This window comes from Gossypium arboreum, chromosome 12 (genome assembly GCF_025698485.1).
Source record: "Gossypium arboreum isolate Shixiya-1 chromosome 12, ASM2569848v2, whole genome shotgun sequence".
Classification (NCBI taxonomy): domain Eukaryota; kingdom Viridiplantae; phylum Streptophyta; class Magnoliopsida; order Malvales; family Malvaceae; genus Gossypium; species Gossypium arboreum.
Window position 1 is genome coordinate 727,708 of NC_069081.1, and position 21,597 is coordinate 749,304.

The 21,597-nt window shown below is 33.2% G+C and overlaps 2 protein-coding genes across 2 annotated transcripts; one reads left to right on the plus strand and one right to left on the minus strand.

Annotated features, from left to right (window-relative positions):
- Nucleotides 1-8,591: 8,591 nt before the first annotated feature.
- LOC108459633 (EID1-like F-box protein 3) lies at nucleotides 8,592-9,878 on the plus strand. Its single transcript, XM_017759034.2, has one exon. It carries the CDS (start codon nucleotides 8,637-8,639, stop codon nucleotides 9,573-9,575), a length of 939 nt encoding a protein of 312 aa, XP_017614523.2. The 5' UTR covers nucleotides 8,592-8,636; the 3' UTR covers nucleotides 9,576-9,878.
- Nucleotides 9,879-11,396: 1,518 nt separating this feature from the next.
- Nucleotides 11,397-18,414, minus strand: LOC108459928 (mediator of RNA polymerase II transcription subunit 33B-like). Its single transcript, XM_017759325.2, has 12 exons — nucleotides 17,798-18,414; nucleotides 16,847-16,957; nucleotides 16,242-16,589; nucleotides 15,775-16,094; nucleotides 15,584-15,675; nucleotides 14,924-15,284; nucleotides 14,460-14,667; nucleotides 14,137-14,251; nucleotides 13,874-14,035; nucleotides 13,112-13,760; nucleotides 12,806-13,012; nucleotides 11,397-12,704 (listed from the first exon to the last, which is right to left on the minus strand). Exons 1-12 carry the CDS (start codon nucleotides 18,079-18,081, stop codon nucleotides 11,602-11,604), a joined length of 3,960 nt encoding a protein of 1,319 aa, XP_017614814.1. The 5' UTR covers nucleotides 18,082-18,414; the 3' UTR covers nucleotides 11,397-11,601.
- Nucleotides 18,415-21,597: the final 3,183 nt, after the last annotated feature.

Below are 21,597 nucleotides of genomic sequence, written 5' to 3' on the forward strand. Positions count from 1 at the left end.
ATCGATGAAATTTTTACTAGAAAGGACCAATTTGCTATTTAATACAATCTAACTTTTATAACGTATAAAGATTAATTTACCAACTTTTTTTATATAAAAAAAGAATAAAATACAATCTAACTCTTAATATAAAGACTTCGACGATACTTTTACTGTATCAAATTCTACATAGAAGTGACAAAATGAGCGGAAAAGCTCAGAACATAGCATGAGTCAGCCCATCATGGGTGGTGCTGGTTCAAGATTTGTTGTTGATCCCATGGGCCAACATGCCATGAATTTCATGGGCAAAGGAATCACCTATTGTATCTATTCATGTGTTGGATCAAGTCACCGTCTCTTTTTTAATTGGTTAAAATAGGCTGCAGGTCCCTATGTTCTTCAATAATTTGGAATTTAGTACGTTTACTTTTATTTTGAAGTATTTAGTTTAAGATTTAAAAATACAAGTCCAATTATTAGCCGAGATAGAATTCTTCTATTAAATTTAGGTTCATTACAACCTCAATTTTTTTGTCGCATGGCTACCAAAATGAATATTCATTTATTTCAAATTGTCAAACCAATAAATTTAACAGAAAAATAGCTTAATTTACAATTTTAATATTTATAATTACATTTATATTTAATTTTTAAAATACATGGACTAAATCTCAACTTCTATAAAATCACAATGTATTTTGACCAATAATTTAAAACGAAAGAAGAGGGAAAACAATGACATCTTTGTGATGTTAAAATACCCATTATTTAAAGGCATAATGTCAAATTTAGCTATCAACATTTATATATTTTTTCAATTTAACCCTTATTCGAAATGTCACGAATTCAAAACCATATTTTAATGCCGCTTTCTAGAAAAATGTAAAATAAAGATAAATGTTACAGAAAAAAGAACTTTCAGTGACGTGTTAATTGACCTTTTGTGACGCTTTTGAATTTTTTGTGACATTTCGAAAATGTCACTGGTGTTAAAATTTTTTGTAATTATTATTATTTTTTAAAATTCTAACATATAGTTATAACATTAAATGTATAAATTTTTAAATAAATATGACACAATATTAATATTAATGTTAATTAAATTTGATGATCAACTTTTAAAAAAGTTGAATTATTTTTAATGAAAATATTAACTAAAACGTTAAATTTTTAAACATGAAAGTTTCCATGATCATCGATATGTACTTCATACTAATATTTTTCCTGAATTTTTATATTTTTGAATTTTAAATATTATTTTTGAATATTTTATAATTATCTATTGACATGATATATAAAACAAATAGTACCTAGTCAATATAAAGTACATGTAAATCATCATGCCAATATTATTAAAAATTAATGTTTTAGTCAACATTTCTGTTGAAAAAAATGATTCGGCACTTTTTAAAAAATTAATGACTAAATTTAACTAAAAAAAATAAGAAATGAATTTACAAAAGATACAAACATTGAGAGCTAAAATAGAGTATAAAATCTTTAAAAAATAAAAAATATAGGGCCAAATAGTCTCCGCGGTCACGTGTAGCGTGCCTTGTCGTGAGTGAGGTCAAATCGACATGCTGGCCGGGCACCATTGCCGGCCGTGACAAACCAGTTCAGTCTCAGTGTCTACGTACACGATACACCATGAACTCATGCACACGAAGCCTTGATCCAGCTAGTGGGCTGAAGCATGCCACGTTTGTGGTTTTACACTTTACATTTTGCAACCGTCGTCTTCGAAAGGGAGATGATTGATTACATTCCGGATGCCGGGGGTCCACCGGAGGTGACAAAACAACAAAGAAATTAAGTAGGGTATTATTAATTTATCATGTGATGAAAATGGCCCTGAAATATTTATCCATGTTGTAGGACAGATTCTATCTTCACTATATTACAGGTATGGACCTCACATGTTTTCCCCCATTGGATTTGTAACTAACAAACTTAGTCTTTTACACCAGTTTTGCTTCATGTAATATCAATGGAGAACTCTACAATTAGATTACGTTGTAAGCTTAATAAAAGGGGTACAAAAGGCTTCAAACTAATCTGTTATGATTCAAATAGAAAATTCTTAATAACGTTGTCGATCGATTTTCCAACAATCAAATGTATTATCCCTCAAGTGGTATTATGATTGCAAGTAAGTGGCTTATATGCCTCCGGTGCTCCCGACTTTGTGAATTGGGCACACTTGTCATGGATCGCAGATCAAAACTCGTGGTCATTGCACACAGAATGTCTTATAAAAGTCAGCTTACTAAATGAGGCTCATTTGACTCACATTAACTAGTCTAACTCGTGGAACTCATGAAGAAGCCTATCTATTTGAAGTTTTGGTAGCCCACTGAAACATCTCGACAAAACTAGAGTTGTCAAAGTAAATAGTATAAATCCTAAATGAATAAGATTGTATAGAGTTTAAATTACTTAGGACTCTTAATTGTAGATAAGCTCTATATTGACCGTTAATATAACTCAAACAGTACCATTAGTTATGGGGAACTCAATTATAAATAAAGGCCTTCCTCGTCATTGTATTCACTCAGTTGTAATCATTTATAGTAATTGAATATTATTGAGAACATTTACTTAAACACTTGGTATGCGATATTTTTCTATGACTTTTTGTTTCTTCGTAATTTCTTTTATCTTTCGAGTTTACTTCGGTGTCTTAAAGAATTCCTGCAAGAATTCTCATTTTTCGAGAATAGGTTGACTTAGACAAAATTTAAACTTAAGAAATTACCTAAAGCTAACGAAAGATCTAATCCTGTCACATATCGAAATTTTGTCATTGCATAAACAAAATATAATAGATATTATAGTAGATTGTTTACGGCTGAAATGGGTGGGAAAATGAACAATCAGAAAATAAGGATGAGGGGTTCTAAGAGAAAAAAGGTCTAACTTTTCCTTCAGTCCCTATACTCTTTAGATTTTAGAAATTTAATCATTTTACTTTTATTCAAAAATTAAACTGCAATCGATAAAATTATTAATTGACTTTTTTTTGAAAAATATTAATTGACTTTTGTTAAATTTGAGTGAATGGGATTTTAATTTTTAAATTAGACAATTGAATATTAAATTACTGTATATTCAAATTTACCCGAAATTCATTAATAAGGTTGTCAATTGAATTTTAATTTTCAAATTCAACAAATAGAGTAACTAAATTCATAAAATTAAAAGTATAAGAACTACATTTCAAAAGTTCAAAGTATAAGGACCAGATGTAGAATTAAACCAGAAGAATACGTAATGGACCAACTGTCCAATATAAATTTTGCCAAAGTTCCTATCGAGCATGAACTCGGTAGCCCTGCTGCCCTCTATTGAAATGCAGCGTGAAGTCCGATTTTCAAAACCCCAACAATGCTAAACCGGTAAACTAGGAATCGGTGGACCCGTATTCTATAGGGTGGTGGTGGGTTGCATTTAGACATGTTATGATATGGAGTCCATATTCGATTTTCCACTTGCCACCTGTCCCGACAGGAAATTGCGTTTACGCGCACCAGATATTGTCTTCGTACCACACGACTGCTTCTAGTTCTGGTTATGGGACTTTCTCCCGTTAAACGCGTCTTCATTAATTTATTACTCTTAGGTTTTTTGATATTATTTTTATAAATATAGATAATATATATTTTAAAATAACATTATAAAAATAAAATCAATTATAAATTAAAAAATATGGTAGAAGACTCCTTTTTTTTGAAATATTTTCTTTAATTAATATTTATATATTTTGATAAACACAATGAAGACTCCAGAATCCAGTTTTTTAATTTGAAAATTATAAAAAATAAAAAATATTATTTGAATAATAATTCAGATAATTAAAAGCGTCAATCATTGATTCTTGTGCAATATAATAGAAACAAGTAGGGGGAGCAGTAGATCAATAAAAGTAAGCCAAACACAAAATATCTGTGAATATTATATTACAACGGTTTCAGTGTCTTAATTATTTGTCAATTTGTTGTCTTAATTTTCTTTGTAATGTGAAGTTGACTCGTGTAGGACAAAAATTTAAAAACAGTTTATTAAGTAAATAACGCATTCTAATAATATTTATTTTGTTGAAATATTCAAGAGAATGTAAGTTTGAATATAGTTAATTAAACGTATATTATCTTTCGATTTAAGGGTTTGTGAGGTTATGAGTAATGGTGAAAATTGTATAAAAATATATTTAATAATCATGTTTTATAATTACGTGTGCAAAGTTGAGGTTTTGAGTCCTTAAGTGTCTAAATTTGATTCACATTCCGTGTAAATTATTTGTGAATTCTATTTAAATTTATTCTGACTTAGATTATATTGTTAAAAATTTTGTGACTCGAATTCCGTCATTTGTTGAAAAAATAAATACATTCATATGAAGAATCAATGTGATATAGTGATTATAGGTTAGCCAATTTTCAAAAAAAAAAATCAAAATGAGTAAGAAAAATACGTGAAAAACAAAAGCATTGTGATTTGTGAGTGAGATGTATGACAAAGATCAAAAAGTGATAAAGTCACAAAAGTGAAAAAACTTAGTCATTGGTGAACAAAAACTCGTGAGTTAGCTGTAATTGCTATGTTATGTTGTGACTTCCTATGTGGAGAAATAATGAAGGTGAGAGAAAGATAAAAGGGTTACTATGGGGGAAGAATAAGGAACAATATGATATGTCAAACTATTTTCATGCTTGAAACTATTTTGATGCTTTCTGTTCTTGAATTCCATACCTATCATAAGTCTCAGAACGTTACAAACCGAAAAGCCCTATGTGATCTAGGTAGACTTATTCATGAATTGACATCATATTAAGTACTTACATTTACAACTATTTGTATTCTAATAAGATAACCAAATTACCTGTATAATTTGTTGATGGATGCAAATGTTTGAAAACCTTAATGCTTGTATACTTTGTTATATACTGAACTTAGGTGTTTGATATTGAAAGTAGTAAGTTGTTTATATATCATGCCAAGATTATGTGTCAACATGAAAATGCCTAGTTATGTACGACCCTAGGAAGTCATTTATGTGGGAATTAACCCAAATTTGATATGGCCTATCTATGAACACCTTAGTCCTGAACCGGTCTGGACTATGAGGTCGAGAGATAAGTAGTTCTTACTAACTCGTTAGTTTAGTGGAAGATAGAGAGATCTTGCTAGGGTAACAACTAGTTGATTGAGTAAACACCCAAAATAGAAATTAATTATGAACACCGAAGCGAGCTAATTACCCATGTTTAGATTTGATCAAGTTAGAATTCATTTATCTGAAGTTCCCTTTATTTTTGCTATTTTTATTTCTTTATTTATCAAAACCAAAAATTCTTATTTATGTTTATTCGTAATATAATTTATTTAAAGTACTAATTAGATTTGTTTGTGTTTAGGTTAAAGTTAATTTAGTATTCGTCTCTCATGGGTACGATCCTCAGAGTACTTACCTACTTCTTTGTAACTATATTACAACTTGACCCGTATACTTACGGACACTACCTTAATTCCATTTATTTAGTTGCAGTATTACACTCTAATTAATATCAACATTAGCTATGATTATTTGGCTCAATTCCATGAAGGTTAAATATGATTATTGCTAAATTCTATTATGCCATATATTATAAATTTTGATGTGCATGTTCTATTTTATTTTCTTCTCAACTCTCTTTGCCACATTTTATTCATCTTTCTCACGTTTAAAAAGGATTATTTTTTGGTACGTCAAAGTAGTTTAAGTTAAATATTAATTAATTTAGTACTTGGATTACTTTTGAATTATTTTTTTGGGGTACACTCAGTGTTGTCATCAATATTATTCGATTATCTACATCTAAAATTATTATGATTTTCTTATTGAAAATGAAATCTGTTCAATTGTTGGTATTTATACTTTTTACTTTCAAATATTATCGTGTCACCTATTATTACTATAAGCGACTTCAAATTTCGTGGTGTAAGTGTCATTTGAAGGCATGTCTTCTTAGAAAAAGGATTGTGTAAAACGATGATTCCATGTCATTCTTATCTCTTTTCAATAAGAGAATGATAAATTAGATTTTTTCCTCTTGATTTTCGGCATTTTCTCATTCTCCTATTGGAAATGAATAGAGATGACGTAGAATTACAGTTTCATACAATCCTTTCTCTAAATCAAGAAGAAGAATCTGATTTGTCATTCTCCTATTAGAAAGGGATAGAGACGACATGAAATTACAGTTTCATACAATCATTTCTCATTAATTAATCGTTTTTTTAGCATTGTTGAATTGTTTTCATTATATTTACTATCGATTTAAGAAGTTAAAAGGATAAAAGATGTCAAATATTATGTGAATAACATATTGATTATTAGAACCTTTCGGGGCATAATAGTAGAATTGTTTTTATTTAATTATATATGAAAATAATTATCCTTTACTTTTCATATTTAATCACTTTTTTTTCATTTGAACAATTAAAATAAAGTTATTATTGTTGTTAATCATGTAGAAAGATAAAAGCTATTTATTCAATAGACAAATTATAATCGCAATGCATTTAATATAGGGATTAAACTAATTCATTTAGTTACAAGATTAATTTAAAATCATACGTATTTAAATAAAAAAATTTCTCCAAATCGTTTACTTTTCATCTTTTGTTTTACATGGTGTCAGTTCCAACCTTCAGGGGTAAAGCTATAAAATTTATTTAGTGGGTTGAAATTAAATTATAATTTTTACGATAATAAAAATTTAATTTTTAAATGATTAAATCAAAATTTTATCGTTTTAGGAGGGGCAAAATGCAATTTTTCATTTACTAATTTAAAATTTTAAAAGTTTTAAAGGGTCAAAATGGAAAAAGAGTCCTATTGCCAGCCTCCAGCTGGCTATCGCCCATCAACCCTTTCTTTCTTTCTTCTTCTCATTCACTACACATGTCTTCTCTCTTTTCAGTTTGCAGATCTATTTTGTAGGTATCTTTGTTGTCTTCATAAGTTGTGATGGACATATGATGGTGCCTGCCGCTCACTAAAACTTTACAGGCCACCAGTAGTTTTTCTTGGAAAGTGGGTGATTTTTCGTCAACTTCTTAATTTGTTTCTATTTTGAGAGTATTTTAGAATAACAAATGATTTCACGTGTCGATCTAAACTAGTGTTGTCAGAAGTTTTATATAGTTTTTTTTGTTTGTTTTTCCATTGTTTAATAAGTCTTCAATTTTAGAAGTTTTTGTCTGCTCTTGTAGTACATTTTTTAGTCTTTCTTATGCATGTAATCTTAGTTTTACATGTGATCTTAAGGATGATTTTGTTGCCCTCTCCTCTAGTTTGATGAATGCTCGATTCTTTTATCAATTTTTGATCGCCACTTTGGATAATCCATGGTTGATTTTCTTATTGTATTAAGTACTTGCAATCACTCTAGATATGTTGTCAACGTATCATAATGTTCTATTGATGCTAAGGTTAAAAGCTTTATTGTGTTGATGGAGTCTATCATTTACCATCTACGACGAATATTTATTATTTTTTTCTTTAAATTGTACAAATTCTATTGAATTAGATTAAGCATGGTTTGGGCAATAATTATATATAATAACTTAAATCTTATATTTTTTATTGTCCATTATTATAATATATATATTTTTGTTTTCCGTGCAACCTATTTTCATTTCAATTTTCAAATTAATGAATTTTTATTACTTAAAAAAGTATCTCTATCTTCAGTTCTTTATACTTTCAAGTCTTTCACGTTTCAACTTTCAACTCTTCTTCATTCTCCTTTTCTCCATATTCTTTCTTTTGTGTTCATTCATCTTCTTCTTCTTTTTCTTTCACCCATTTTCTTTACCAATGATTTCCAAAATATAAAAACACAAACGATTGTTGCAGTTTCTCAGTTCATCTTTCTGGTCTTCTTATTTCTTCTAAATCATTCAGCTTCTGCTTGCTCAGTTTATCGATTTCACACTGCTTAAATTCAGGCTTTTTTATATTGGTTTTGAGATGGATAAAGATTTGAGTGTTATTTTTTGGGGTTAGATGAAAATGAACCAAAAATTGAACCCATCTTTTATCCATTTGTCCAGTTCGTAATTGACTATTTAATAACGGTTCAAAACAATTCACGGACCGGTGCCCCGGTTTAAACAATATTGGGGTTTGGTTGTCATCTGCTTCATGGTCCATACCCGGACCCATGTGCTCATACGTCGAAGCAACCTCTTTTTAAGCACAACACCTGTTTTCTCTACATCCTTCCACGTGTACCGGCAGTGCTCGTGCTAGCTGAGTTCAGTTTCGGATTTTCTTATTCCTTAAAATTAAACTAAGGCGCACTCCCGTCTCCCTACTCGCTTCCCATCGAACACGTGGAATCCCTTTGATATTTTCGAGCCACGAAAAAGATATTTCGGATTTGGTGATCTCATCGACACGTACTCCCCCTAATCCTTTCGATTCTCCATCACGGCATTTCAGCAATGTGTGATCAACACGCGTCTTCCTCTTCCCAATGGAAAATCACCACGTGTTATGGGATCGGCAGCAGCAAAATATCCATTTCTCATACGACACGTGTGTTGAACTTTTTTTTTGGGACACTGGTATTTTAGGATTGTTTTCATTGACCATTGCTGTCTCAATGTTCAGAAGAAAAATGAGTGCCCAGAGACGGAGAGTGAATGTTCATCCGAATGATGAGCCTGAGTCGGATGACTCGGGGATACTGAACGAGGGTATTCTCTTACTCGTCTTTGAGTCCATGAAATGGGATTTACAGGTCCTTTGCTTGACTGCTTCGGTGAATCGCAAGCTTAGAGCTATAGCGAAACGGTTGTTGTGGCGAAAGCTCTGCGTGTTTCGAGCGCCGTGCATGGTTGCAGCATTGGCCAACGGGGCCCCTAATGGAAGAATTGGTGGTGGATGGGATGCGCTCGCGAAGCTCATGTTTTTCTGCAGCGGTTGTGACTCGACTCGTCATTTCATGGTCAGTCGGGCTATTCCTGGTCATTTCACCCGAGCTTCTCGGTTTTCGAAGACTTCGGGTCGGAGTTTCTTGGCCAAGAAGTGTCGGGGCGATTTGTTGTTCGTGAGTGACCCGTGCGAGCATCCAATGGGGGATAAAGAAGACGATCTGGGGATATTCCGAGGGGTATTTCGGGGATTCATGAGATCTAAGACAAGAGCCTGTTTGATCAGACGGCAAGTACCGTTCGACGAGAGAGTGAGGTGCCCTTATTGTGGGACCCGAGTCTGGAGCATGACGGCGGCTCGGCTCGTCCCCAAGAGCGCGGCTAGGCGGCTCGGGTCAGGTGACCGAAGGCTGGAGTATTTCGTTTGTGTGAACGGGCACTTGCACGGGGCTTGCTGGCTCGTACCTCTGTCATCCGATGAAGAAGTATGTGACGATCGGGAGGAAGACGTCGACGGCGACGATGATGATGTGAATGAAGATCATGGCGGCTATGATGAGGTCGATGGGGACGCGTGTAGCCATCAGACGGTGACAAATGGAAGCACGAGCTCGTTAACGGAAGATGTTTTCGGAGGTGGGCCCATCGATTTATTGCTGAACTTGTAAGTAATGATAAAATTTTTTGCGCGTATTATAAGAAAGAAACAAATTAGCGGACCAGATTGGTTCTCTCTATGATTTTTCTTTTTTATAATGTAAAATATGACGTGTCGAGTATGGATTGGGTCCCATTGCTATGCTCTTTTGGCCTCATGTAGTCATGTTAGAAACTGATTTTCTTGGGATTGAAAAATAATGACGTGGATTTTTCATATGGAGTTTAATTCGAACGGAAGCAGCCAATTGGTTCATAATTGTCCTTCTGTATGCTCTTTTTAATGAATTGGAATTTTGAGCCATGGAAATAAATCAAGATTTCATATGAAATAAAGGCTTATTGAAATTCTAATTAAATAATTTTTTATTTTACAAATTATTTCTAACCAATAAATCACATTTTAAGTTCAAATTTTAAAAAAAATATTTTAACCAATAAATAAAGGAAAAAAACTTAAACCATATTTACACAACAGTTCTCAAGATTAGCTTCTATTCAATTCCCTATATGAACTATGGGAAATTTGCTATTTAGGTCACTTGGATCGCATGGTAAATTTTTTTGGTAAAATAATTTTTTTGGCCCTTTTAACTTTAGAAAAAGTAATTTTAGTTCTTTATTTAATTTTTTTATCTCTTTTGACCTTTGAATTTATATTTTTTGTCAAATCATTCTAAAATAAATAGAAACGTGTTTGTTAACTTTGTTGGTATGATGTATATATAGATTGTCACGCAGATGATACCTTAACATTTAATTAATTTTTTAAATTTAAAAATAATTTTAATTTTTAAAATTAATTAAATACTCGACGTGTCATTCATATGACAATTTACATATATATCACACTAATAAAATTAACAAACACGTTTCCATCTATTTTGATGATTTGACAAAATCTTAAAGTTCAAAGACTAAAAAGAAAAAATTAAATAGAGAATTAAAATATATTTTTATAAAATTTAATGGTCAAATAAATTATTATACTAATTTTTTTAATTTCATCAAATTATATCACTAAAGGTCAATTATGCAAACTTCTTAAAAAAAAATTGGCACTAAATCGCATATGCGTGGTAAGGCAACTTTACAAAAGATAATTCAAAGAAGTTGGCATAAGACCTAATTTATTAACAACAGAAGTTCAATTATACGATTTAATAAAAATCAAACTGAAGTTCACTTATTAAAATACGGTAAATTATAAAGTTGATTACCCAACTTGTAAATTGAGCTTTGCTATTAATAATTAATTTTATTTTCGTCACTTAATTTTAATAAATTTTATTTTCGTCATCTATTTAGTTTTTAAAAATTAATTTTATTTTTTAAAAATAATTTTAATTTTTTAGTAGAAGTGAAAACCTGAAATTTTAAGTAGAAAATTACGACGATTTTTATAGGAATATCTTGGATTTTTATAAGGAAAAATATTCACCTTTAATTTCCTTTATTTTTTTCATTTTTAAAATCAATTTTAATTTTTCCAACAAAAGAATTATCTGGGTTTTATAAGGAAAACCCAATTAGTTTTTTAAATTTCCTTTTTTTTTCTTTTTCAAAATTAATTTTAGCTTTTGGTAGGGTTTGCAGAAAATTAGTTGTGTTTTTAAATTTTACGGAAAATTTTGAATTTTAGAAAGAATTGAGTAAAAAAAATGGATAGAATAATTCAATTTTCTGTAAAAATTAATATTTTTGGAAAAATAAAATAAATAAATAATAAAAAAGATAAAATAAGTGATCAAAATAAAAATTTATTATAGTCCAGTCATAAAAAGGAGTGTAAGATAACATTGAATTAATGACTATGACTAAAATGGAAACGATTGTTAACGATGATGTACAATTTGTAATTTTTTTATTTTTAGTGTCTAAAATAAAATTTATTAAAGTTAGGTAACTAAATTGGTAGCTTGCAGAAATGTAAATTACCTCAGAACTCTACATCAGCAGTGCATATGTACTTGTAGTGAATCAAATAGTAGGAAACCAAATTTTCTTACCAGCAGTAAGGAATATTCAGACAAGAATTCAAGCCCCAATTTCGATAATCAATTCGGCAGCTGCAGTCGTAGCTCGGACACCACCGAGTCCAAGCAAAGCCATAGCTAGTTCTTCCTCGTTCCACCGTATCAATCCGTAGCTCAGCCTTTTCAAGACGTCAATATTGACGTCCAAAATCCACTTCTGGGTGCAACCTACCATCAGGCTCACGAACCGTACTACGTATGCCCGCCAAGTCGCATAATCGCATCCGAGTGATATTTTACCGTCTACTGCACTTGCAAGAAACTCCAAGTGTGATCCAAGAACTTTAGGTCTCCGTTTCGATGCCGGTGAGGCCGAGTCCACGCCCCATGCAAAGGTACCACAAAGCACTACAAAGTATGCAAGTGCATAACCCCCTAGCATGGCAACTATACCTGCAGGTTCCCCTGCATCCTGGTCAGCTGAATGGGATGATATAAACCAAGATGGTAGTGTTTCTTTGATCAGCGATTGGACCAAGCTTAATCCACCGGAGAGCCAAACCAATGAAGCCCCAAGTGATGCAGCGAGTTTGACACGAGCCATTGCAGCACCAAGAGAAACTTGTCCATATCTCAGGCCAAACTTTGTATTTTTTGGTTTCTCCCTGCTACCCGCAATATCTCTTACTGAAGACATTAAAAGAGAAACGATTTCTTCGGTCATAAACATGATATCTCTGACTGATCGATGCACTCGTAAGTAAAGAATCCCTGGGGAAACTGGAGACATTCCCCCGGAGAAATGAGAGCCAAATCCATGGCCAAGGAGTGCACCCACTCCACCGTTGCTGTAAGTGGTGGAGGGGCTTAATCCGAGAGTAGAGGCGAAGCAACTCCTAAGAAGCTGAACCACAGCATCGCTACTGTGGTGGAAGACTGTACGAGAAGCAGAAAACACAAGGAAATCGTTCCAACGCTTAACCTTCAGAGCCCATAGTGAGGCTATAATTGGCATACAAGGCCAGGGACAACCTTCAGCGAGGGAACTCAATGCTGGGCCGATTAATACAAGGAAACGTTCCGAGGCTTTATCGAGTTTATATGTTATCGTTAGACTAACAAGGGCAGCCAAGGGAAGAGGAAGCATAGCTGGAGAGCTCCTCCCTGCAACATTTAGTTCAAAAAGTTGCTTCATGTTCTGGAGATGCAACTAAATAGACATTTATCATTTTGACCACAAACACTATAATGGTACAAGATCATACCTGTGGTAAGGCTTGGGACATCAACACCAGTGGCAGCTATAATTTTTTTAATTTGCTGCTCGATGATGGATAAATTTTCAGCTGGACTTGGCCAATCTGATCCATTCATAAAAACCGGCTTCCATATACCTCGTGTTACTTCAGCAGAAAAGTAGCTAACAATGGTCGCCAATGTTGCTGGAAGGAAATCAGCAAGATGTTTGAGTCCTGAGAGATAGAGGGTCAATTAGAAAACATTACATTAGATAGAGTCTTGAGTACTATTACCTGTAATTCATGGTATACCGATATATTCCATGTACAAACCTGTTGCCAGGTCACGGGGCGAGAGTCTTCCATGAGCACAGGCAGTCAGAGCTGCATCAAGCACATATGGAGTGGCTTCCAAGATATCCCATGCGGGCACATTTAGTATTAAGGACACATCGTCAGCTCCAGATGTAGAAGGGCTACTGCTTCCAGAAGACTGACCACTCCTGCTTATCTTACTGAACATCATATTGAGGAGTGCATCAACAATTTGATGAACAGTGGTCCCTTGAACAAGTCCTGACAGGGTGGAAGCAATACATTTGTTATGCTGACGATACCAGCCTTTCAACTTGGGAAAGGAATCCATAAATATGAGTTCCAAGGTGAGGTTTAAATTTTTCGACATCCTTTTCATTTTCAAACGATCCTTGGGTGATTTTCCGAAATCCGATACTTTCGAGTTTCGAACCAACAACAGATATTCAGGGCTTAGTTGGGATCCCACCGGTGTTGCATCTCCCATCATCACATGTTCAACAGGTGGATGATCAAACCTCCATAATCTCAGTAAAAGTGTAAATGCATTGGTGAATACCGCATGACTAGTTAGTTCTTCCCCTGTTGGAAGAGTCCATGAAACATCGGGAGCAGTTGACCCGAAAACCTCGCAAAGGGGCATCAACATACCAGCAAGTATTGGAACCTGAAAAAAACATAAAATAACATCAATGCATGGAGGATCTTTCATCAAATGTCACACAAGAATATTTGCATATAAGACAGTAGAAAGCATGAACCGTTGCAAATAAAACCTACCATGCCATGTAAAGATAAGATCTGGACACAATCTGCAGATGATATTCCAAGAAGAAGAACATTCAAAAGTGGAGCATAACTGATCAAATAGCTCTCACTCTCAGAATAATCTGAAGGAACTGGTGGCAATAACAAACTTGTAATGAAGAGAATGGCATGTTCCTATAAACAAGCAAGACCAAAATAAAGCTGAAATTTGTACGAATTGTAGTGACAATGTGACAGTAATGCACCCTGTAGGAAGTAACCTTCCATTAAATTACCTGTATATTCCAACCACGAACTAGAGATGCTCCACAAAGAATGCTAGCTGCATATATCTTCTCATCATTTGAACCTTTGGTTGCAATTTCATATATTTTCTCTATCTCTGCTAAGCTTCAATCAAATCCATGAGCTCAAATTCAGTTGCCTTAGCAGATAGAAGAAAGATGATACTATGAAGATGAAACAAATTATCCACCAAGCCAACTTACAACTAACAGTAATTGTAACCGGAACTAGTTAACTTCAAATGATGATGATGATAATAATGTGGCCAATAATTAGGAAAATAATTTTGAAAGGGATATATGTTGCAGCATACCTGGAAGCTGGAGTTGCAATCAAAGCATTTACCAGTGTTGGAGTTAGAGGGGATCCTTTCATCAGTGATGACCAACCAGGGACTTGACTAGGAACACTACGGGGTATATTTGGACGTGCGTTTACATAACCAGGCCAGACATATGCAGATGTGTCCAATAGATTTCTAGCAATACAAGCCTCGACAATCAGATGCCACATATTTCCAGCTGCAAGGAAATCATAATATTATAGAACAAATAATCAAAGCTCTATATTTAGTTCTATGGTTGAATTTTATTAAGGGCATACTTGAGGGGACATTTCACAAAATTTCAAAAAGATAAAAATTTAGCTAGCATTATGCCTCTTGCACCGCTCACTAGGAGACTGCACTAAAGTCGACTTATGCAGGAACATATCTCAAAACAGCCATAAAAGATCGGTTACCTTTCACATATCAAAGAGGAAGATAACAGTACTTACAGCAATTAATAGGCATGTCATTACTGCTCATGCACTCATAGTATCCATTACCAACAGTGAGACCTGAAATAACCATGATTGCTTTGGCAGCAGCCTGATTGGCTACTGAACGAACTGATTGAGGAGGAGTCAGTAAAGCCTCGTAATTATTCAACATCTGTAAGCTGGATATTAAACCTTTATGGCATCTCCCAGGGGCTTGTTTTTCTTTTGTTTGAGTGGTTTGGCTGCAATCAATTTCATCGATCAATTCAGATTTCTCTTCCTCCACAATATTAGTCACCGCAAGAGGAGAAATAGACAATAACAAGCACAGGCAGGTGTCAAGGCGAGGCATAGGACCCTCACTAATGTCCCTTTCCTATGAAGCAATAAAATAGAAAGGGAAGATCCGTTCAGATACATGAAAAAGTAGGAAAAAGGTTATTGGAGTGTAATGTGTTCTATATTATCATTTATGGGCTTATCTTAAACAGAACTAATCTTTTCTCAGTAACATCATATTCATCCATCTATCTAGATACATTCGAACATAAATTCTATGTTATACATATGTGTATGTACTTATTTATGTATACTCAAAAAACTTTCTAATCAGTACAAAAGAAAACGATGGCCGTAAGCAAACAAGAGCTCAATCAAGTTTGCAGAAATTCTTACCCTTTGAACAAGCCTCAAAGCTGCAATCCATAGACCTAGAAATGTATCGTGCCATGTTGTACTGTTGACAGCCTGTAAAGCTTTCACTAAACCTGCAAGAATAACTCTAGGTAAAAGTGATCAAGGAACTAGAGCCTTTTCTGCTTTGAATAAAGCAATAAATTGAGCATATGGTGACCATGAACAAGTACCAGTAAGTCTTTCAGTAGCACCAGTTGCTGCCACCTCTGATCTGTCCATAGCATCCTCAAGAAACAGGTCAATAGGAAGCCAATGTGCAGAAGGACTAGTCCCGTGACACCGACCAGATGCAGATGTTAGAGACCTAGAGCCTATGAGAAGATGAAACTCTTGTTGTGACGGTGTTTTACATTTCCTAGATAGAACTTTATGTATATCAGATGTCAACTGCAAAACGGCCTCTGGAGTTGTATGTTTTGAATTCCTCAATATCACTGACTTCGCAGAAAGAACTCTTAATTGCTGAATGAAAGCTTCCCAATGTGATGGACTAAAAAGTGTATTAGACTATGTGTTAGTCAAATCTTACTCAATTAACTCAAGAGTATGGAGGATTCCACCCTAAGTACAATAAATCAAATGATAGCACCATAATGCCAATAAAAGAAGAAGATGAATAACAGATATAAGTTCTTACATATTTCTTTGTGCCAATAAAAGAATCCTTGAAGTTACTTTGTTTTGCAGGAACTCCCCAATAATCTCAATAGCCATCATAGTATTTCTTTTATATAGCACATCATGGTGGTCATTTTTCTTTTCATGAAAGTTATCAGCATTATCGATTTCCATGTCTTGAGTTACAATAGGCCATATTGATCTCTTTTCTGGAGTAAGTTCCAGTAACCCTTCATCATCCAATGATGCATCAAGTAGTTGCCATACAATTGAAAATACAAATTCAACTAGAACCAGACCAGGTTCGGATGCTTGAATACCAAATATCTTGGAAAGATGAAGAACATCATCTATTGATTTCATAATCCTGCAAGTTCACCAGGAACTAGCATTAAGTTTAATACTATTGCAGTTGCTTAACCAAGTGTCCCTGAAAGATATGAAGTGAAAATAAAATGGGGTAATCATAAAATGTCATAAAAGAGAAAATAAAATGAAAAAAGACACTGATGAATCATGGATTTTATAATAGGCAGTAAAATATGTCAACATGATGGTAATCATAAAGATATAAACAAATTCTACTTCTATGATGAAAATGGGGTAGGTGAAATTGAAGCTTACTTTAGATAATTTGGTCCACTGATTTGACATTTAAGTGCAGAGGCATGTCTCCTAAGCAGTTCCATGTAAAGCAGATATGCTGCAGGGTGAAACTTACGATTTGGAATGACCCTATCATAGACAACAACTATAGTCAGTTTAAGTAAAAGAAATGTAACATGGTAGGCACCATCCAAGTGAAGTCATGACTTCACAGCCCACCCATTATCAGATAACATATCCCGGTGGAGGACTTAAATGTATGCGAGAAAAACAGAAAAGATAGCCATTTAATGGTCAGAATCTAACATAAAATCCCCATCAAGCAGAAAATTTCTTTCAAAACCAGAAGCGACAAACACACATCCTGTGTTGCTCGGACTCTTTATTTTTTCTTGAAGTACCTGTGTCTGACACATGGATGTGGGGATATGACCTTCAAGGATTCTCTAAATACATTGAAAAACTTCGAAAATTCTAACCATATAAATTCTCATATCCGATGCTCAAACACAAGTCCATATCACATTGTCATATATCCTCAAAGTTTATGTCAACCAGTAGCAAAGGGCATCAAAGAAACAACCTTTTGGAACACTTACAGGTATAAGGACAACTGGACAAGGAAACAAAACAGAACCAAATACTATATGTAAATTTTTAACCTCTGATGACGAAACAGGATTATGAGTTTTTGGCATTAGCATTTCTTATACATGGATTAAATAAGGCAATCAATTCAAAGAAAGACTATGAATGAAATACAGTTTTTATACGTAGGTCCTTTGAATGAATTATAAAATCATAACAACTTACCTTGGCCACTCATTAGCACTGTCAATACACAACAACACTTATCTTATTTCTACAATTGCACTGTTATACTATCAACTTCAATATGGTCATAAATATCACCTACCCTGTACGTATATATACATATATATATATATATATATAATCAGGGAAGTGGACCTGGAAGAGAGCAGGGCGAGAACGAGCATAGGAGGAACGAATTTGACAGTCAGGGCCTTCTCTAGGAACTTCCACGCGATAGGCACGTGATTATCCCAGCATATGTAGGAGACAAGGAGGTGAGCTAGGTCGATTGAAGGCAAAGAAACCCCAGCCGAGTTAAGGCTAGAACCGAGTTGAACCGCCCATAGAAGTGGGTCACTGTTCTTTTCCTGAGCAGACTTAGTGTACTCCAGTACCCAGTCCCAAACAGTAGTACCCTTCGCCTGTATAGACACCGCCATGCCGCCTGACAGCCACTGCAAACTGCAACCGGAAGGTGGTGGTGCAATGGAGTATGATTTTACCAAGTATTTACAGTGAAGTCAGTAAGGAAACCTGATTGAAACACAAAACAAAAAATGGGGAACAAAAATGTTATCTTTGGGTTTCTTCCTTTTTCTTTTTAGATTCGAGGAATATGTGTGAAAGGATTTGTGCTTTGCTTTTGACTAGATTATACAAATTCTGGGGCTACTATTTATTTTTTCATCTGGTTTTAGGGTGTTGCTTACTTTCTCTAATTTTTTGAGGCTTAATAATTTATTCTGCTTTTCAAAATCAAATAAAGTTAGCTTCCTTCTCGTACAATCAACCACATAATGAGAATTAAATCTTGGGTGTTCTTTTTCTTGTAGTGGAACTTAAAAAGACAATTTTACTTTTTGAGAATAAAATTAAGGAGAATCAACTTTGGATGTACATATATATGCATGTATCATGCAGCAGACATGATTAGGGAACTCCTCAAGTATTGTTCATCATGCATCATTTAATTATTTTAGAGGCTCTGTTTGATATTCATATTGTTCATCCATAGATATATAGAATATATTGGATATATTATGGATGAAGAACATGCAACTATGTTACTTTGTGAATGCACCCATGCATCTGTTGATCATAAATCAATTCAACATCATCTCATTTTATACTGCAAGCATTAACATTGTATCATCATAGTAATCATAAGGACATGTTAGCTGCTTATGATGACGGTGGTAGCGACGGTGCTGACGATGGCATCAGCAGCCTCGCGTATCCTCCATTACTCTTCTTGCCAAGCCAACTAGCAAAGCCTCGTTTCTTCTTTCTCACGTCATGTTGTGCGTGATGCCTAGAATGTGAGCCTTTGGAACCTTCTGAAATAGGGTCCTTAGCTTCATTACGAACATTACATTCATCAGTAAAAGAACATGTTTGGTTCTTTTCCTCGTATTTGCGACCGGTCCGACGATTGTCTTGGTCTAGCAAGTCGCTTTGAATCGTGGGGTTCTTCTCGTAGGAGCAAACCTCTGCTTTTTTGCCAACCTTTTCTGCTATTGTCTGAATGAGAATAGAGGGTTCGATGATGCCCCGAACCGAAACCAGCCCATTTTTGGTATCCATGTCAATACCATACACCTCTACATGACAAAAATCAAGTAAACAAAGATCAGAAAGTATTTCTAAAGATGTTGGTCTTGTGGTTCGATTGAACTATGTACGATGAACTTTTGTTTAATTCTTCAATTGACACCAGTTCCTCATTCAATTTCTACACAGGACTCAAAAGATGAAATAAAGAGTCTTTAACGGAGGAAGCATACCATTGATTTTCTGCAACTTTTTCTTCACTTTCTTGGGACATGTTGTACAACATTGGATATTCACTTTCAGAACACAAGTCTGAAACGTAATTGAAAAAAAAGTAAAACCATGAAAAAGATATCCCGGTATTAAACACATACATACATACATACGTACATACATACATACATACAAAGAAAAAGATGAATACCGGGACATTGAGATCATCTCCCATTGGAACTTTGAGAACCTAAGACAGTAAGAAGAAGGGCAATGTAGTTGACTGTGGCTATTTTTAAAGAAAAATTTTGATGAAATTCCTTTGCTTTTCCTTTTTGGCAAGAAAATCTGGATTCTTTACTCTTCTTGAAATAGAAAATAATTAAGACTTAAAGCCTTGTTATTGTATTTAGAAGATTGTGATTTCCTCTTAACGGTGTAGATTTTACGTTTTCAAAATGTAATTGGGAAGATAATGTAACTGACATCCCATTTGAAAGGGATAATGTTTTTTTAAATCAAGGTTTAATTGCCTTGAATGTGCAATCATTTGATGCATAAATGTAGATTTTTTATTATAGAAAAGTAGGATTTTTAAATATCGAAATGTTTGTGAAATGATAAAGGATTTATATTTAATTTTTTTGTTGACATTTGTAGTACGATTTCACGTTATTTGGATAACTTTGTCGAGTCAAATATCATGCATTAAAACTTTACTCTTTCAATTTTAGAGATGATTTTACTGACATCTCACTTCATCAAACACTGCATGACTATAGACATGTGGACTATACATGGTTTACATGTGATTCTTACACACAACACACTTGTCCAACTAGACTTGGAGAGTACGTAAGCCATCTCTTATGACTCAAATAAAGGAACACACTAACTCCTGATATAAGATAGGCTAAGAGAAAAAAGAAAAAAAAAAACAACTATCTCTACCCTAGCTCTTGACTTTCGTGTGAAATATCAACTGTATAAAAATATATTAATGAAAAGCAAATTAGTAAAGAGATAAATAGACAATACATTAGAAAGAGGAAAAATCGTTATTAAGATTTGAATCTTGAACTTTGAATGCCAATACAGAACTCTTAACTAATTGCTCAATATCCAATTTTAAAATTTATTAAAACACGTATAATATGCATCTATATGTATATTAATTACATGTTCATAAAATATATTTATATAAAAATATAAATTTTAAAATTATTAATTTATTTTAAAATTATATTTTATTTTTAATTATAATTAAAAATAGTTAAAATAAAAGCATTAAAATTAATGTACTTTTGATAAATTAAAAAATTAAGTGTTGAAAAATTAAGTATTGAATTTAAGATATAAAATTTGTTTGATATATTGCTTAAAATTAATTACGGAATATAATTATATTGTTTGATAAATATAAATTTTAAATTATAAAAATATTATACATTTATCCTTAATTTTAAATATTTCACCTTATTCTAAATAAAAATAAAATTTTAAATGTAAAATTTTATATGATAATATAACATTAAAATAAATAAAGTAAAACTGAAATAATAAAAATATTATCCATTAATTGATAAGTGGCTCTTTAATTACTTATTATTTTTCACATTTTTTTATTATTGGTAAAGAGTTATATCACTCGATTTTTGATAGAGAATTATAACTATTCAAACAATATTACTTGAATAGTTTTGAATAATTATGATATTAGATGAATAATTATATCTCTTTTAAAGATGTTATTATTCAGAAAAGACACATATTGAAAGATGCCTAAATGAAAGTGGAGCACTAAGAGAGTTGGCTTCCAAATTTGTCAAGCTTGATCGATTTGATGGTGACAATATCTAATGATGGTAGAAAAATATGTACTTCTTATTATCAACTTTGAAGATTGCCTATGTTTTAAATACTCCAAAATCAGAAAAGAATGAAAATGAATCTATTGCTGCAACCCAAGAAAGACAAAAACGGGACAATGTTGATTACATGTGCATAGGCCACATATTGAATGGTTTATCCAATTGTTTGTTTAACACCTACTAAAACGAGGTCACTGCTAAGGAATTACGGGACAAATTGGAGACAAGATACATGAACGAAGATGCTACAAGTAAGAAATTTTTTGCAAGTCGTTTCAATAATTATCAAATGACTAGTGGTCATTCAGTTATGGGACAATT

Coding starts and splice junctions, on each gene's coding strand:
- LOC108459928 (XM_017759325.2), bottom strand. CDS start 18,081: ATGGCGGTGTCTATACAGGCGAAGGGTACTACTGTTTGGGACTGGGTA. Junction 16,958..17,797: donor CTCGCCCTGCTCTCTTCCAG/GTCCACTTCCCT, acceptor TGTCTATGATAG/GGTCATTCCAAATCGTAAGT. Junction 13,761..13,873: donor TCTTATCTTTACATGGCATG/GTAGGTTTTATT, acceptor TGTTTTTTTCAG/GTTCCAATACTTGCTGGTAT.
- LOC108459633 (XM_017759034.2), top strand. CDS start 8,637: ATGTTCAGAAGAAAAATGAGTGCCCAGAGACGGAGAGTGAATGTTCAT.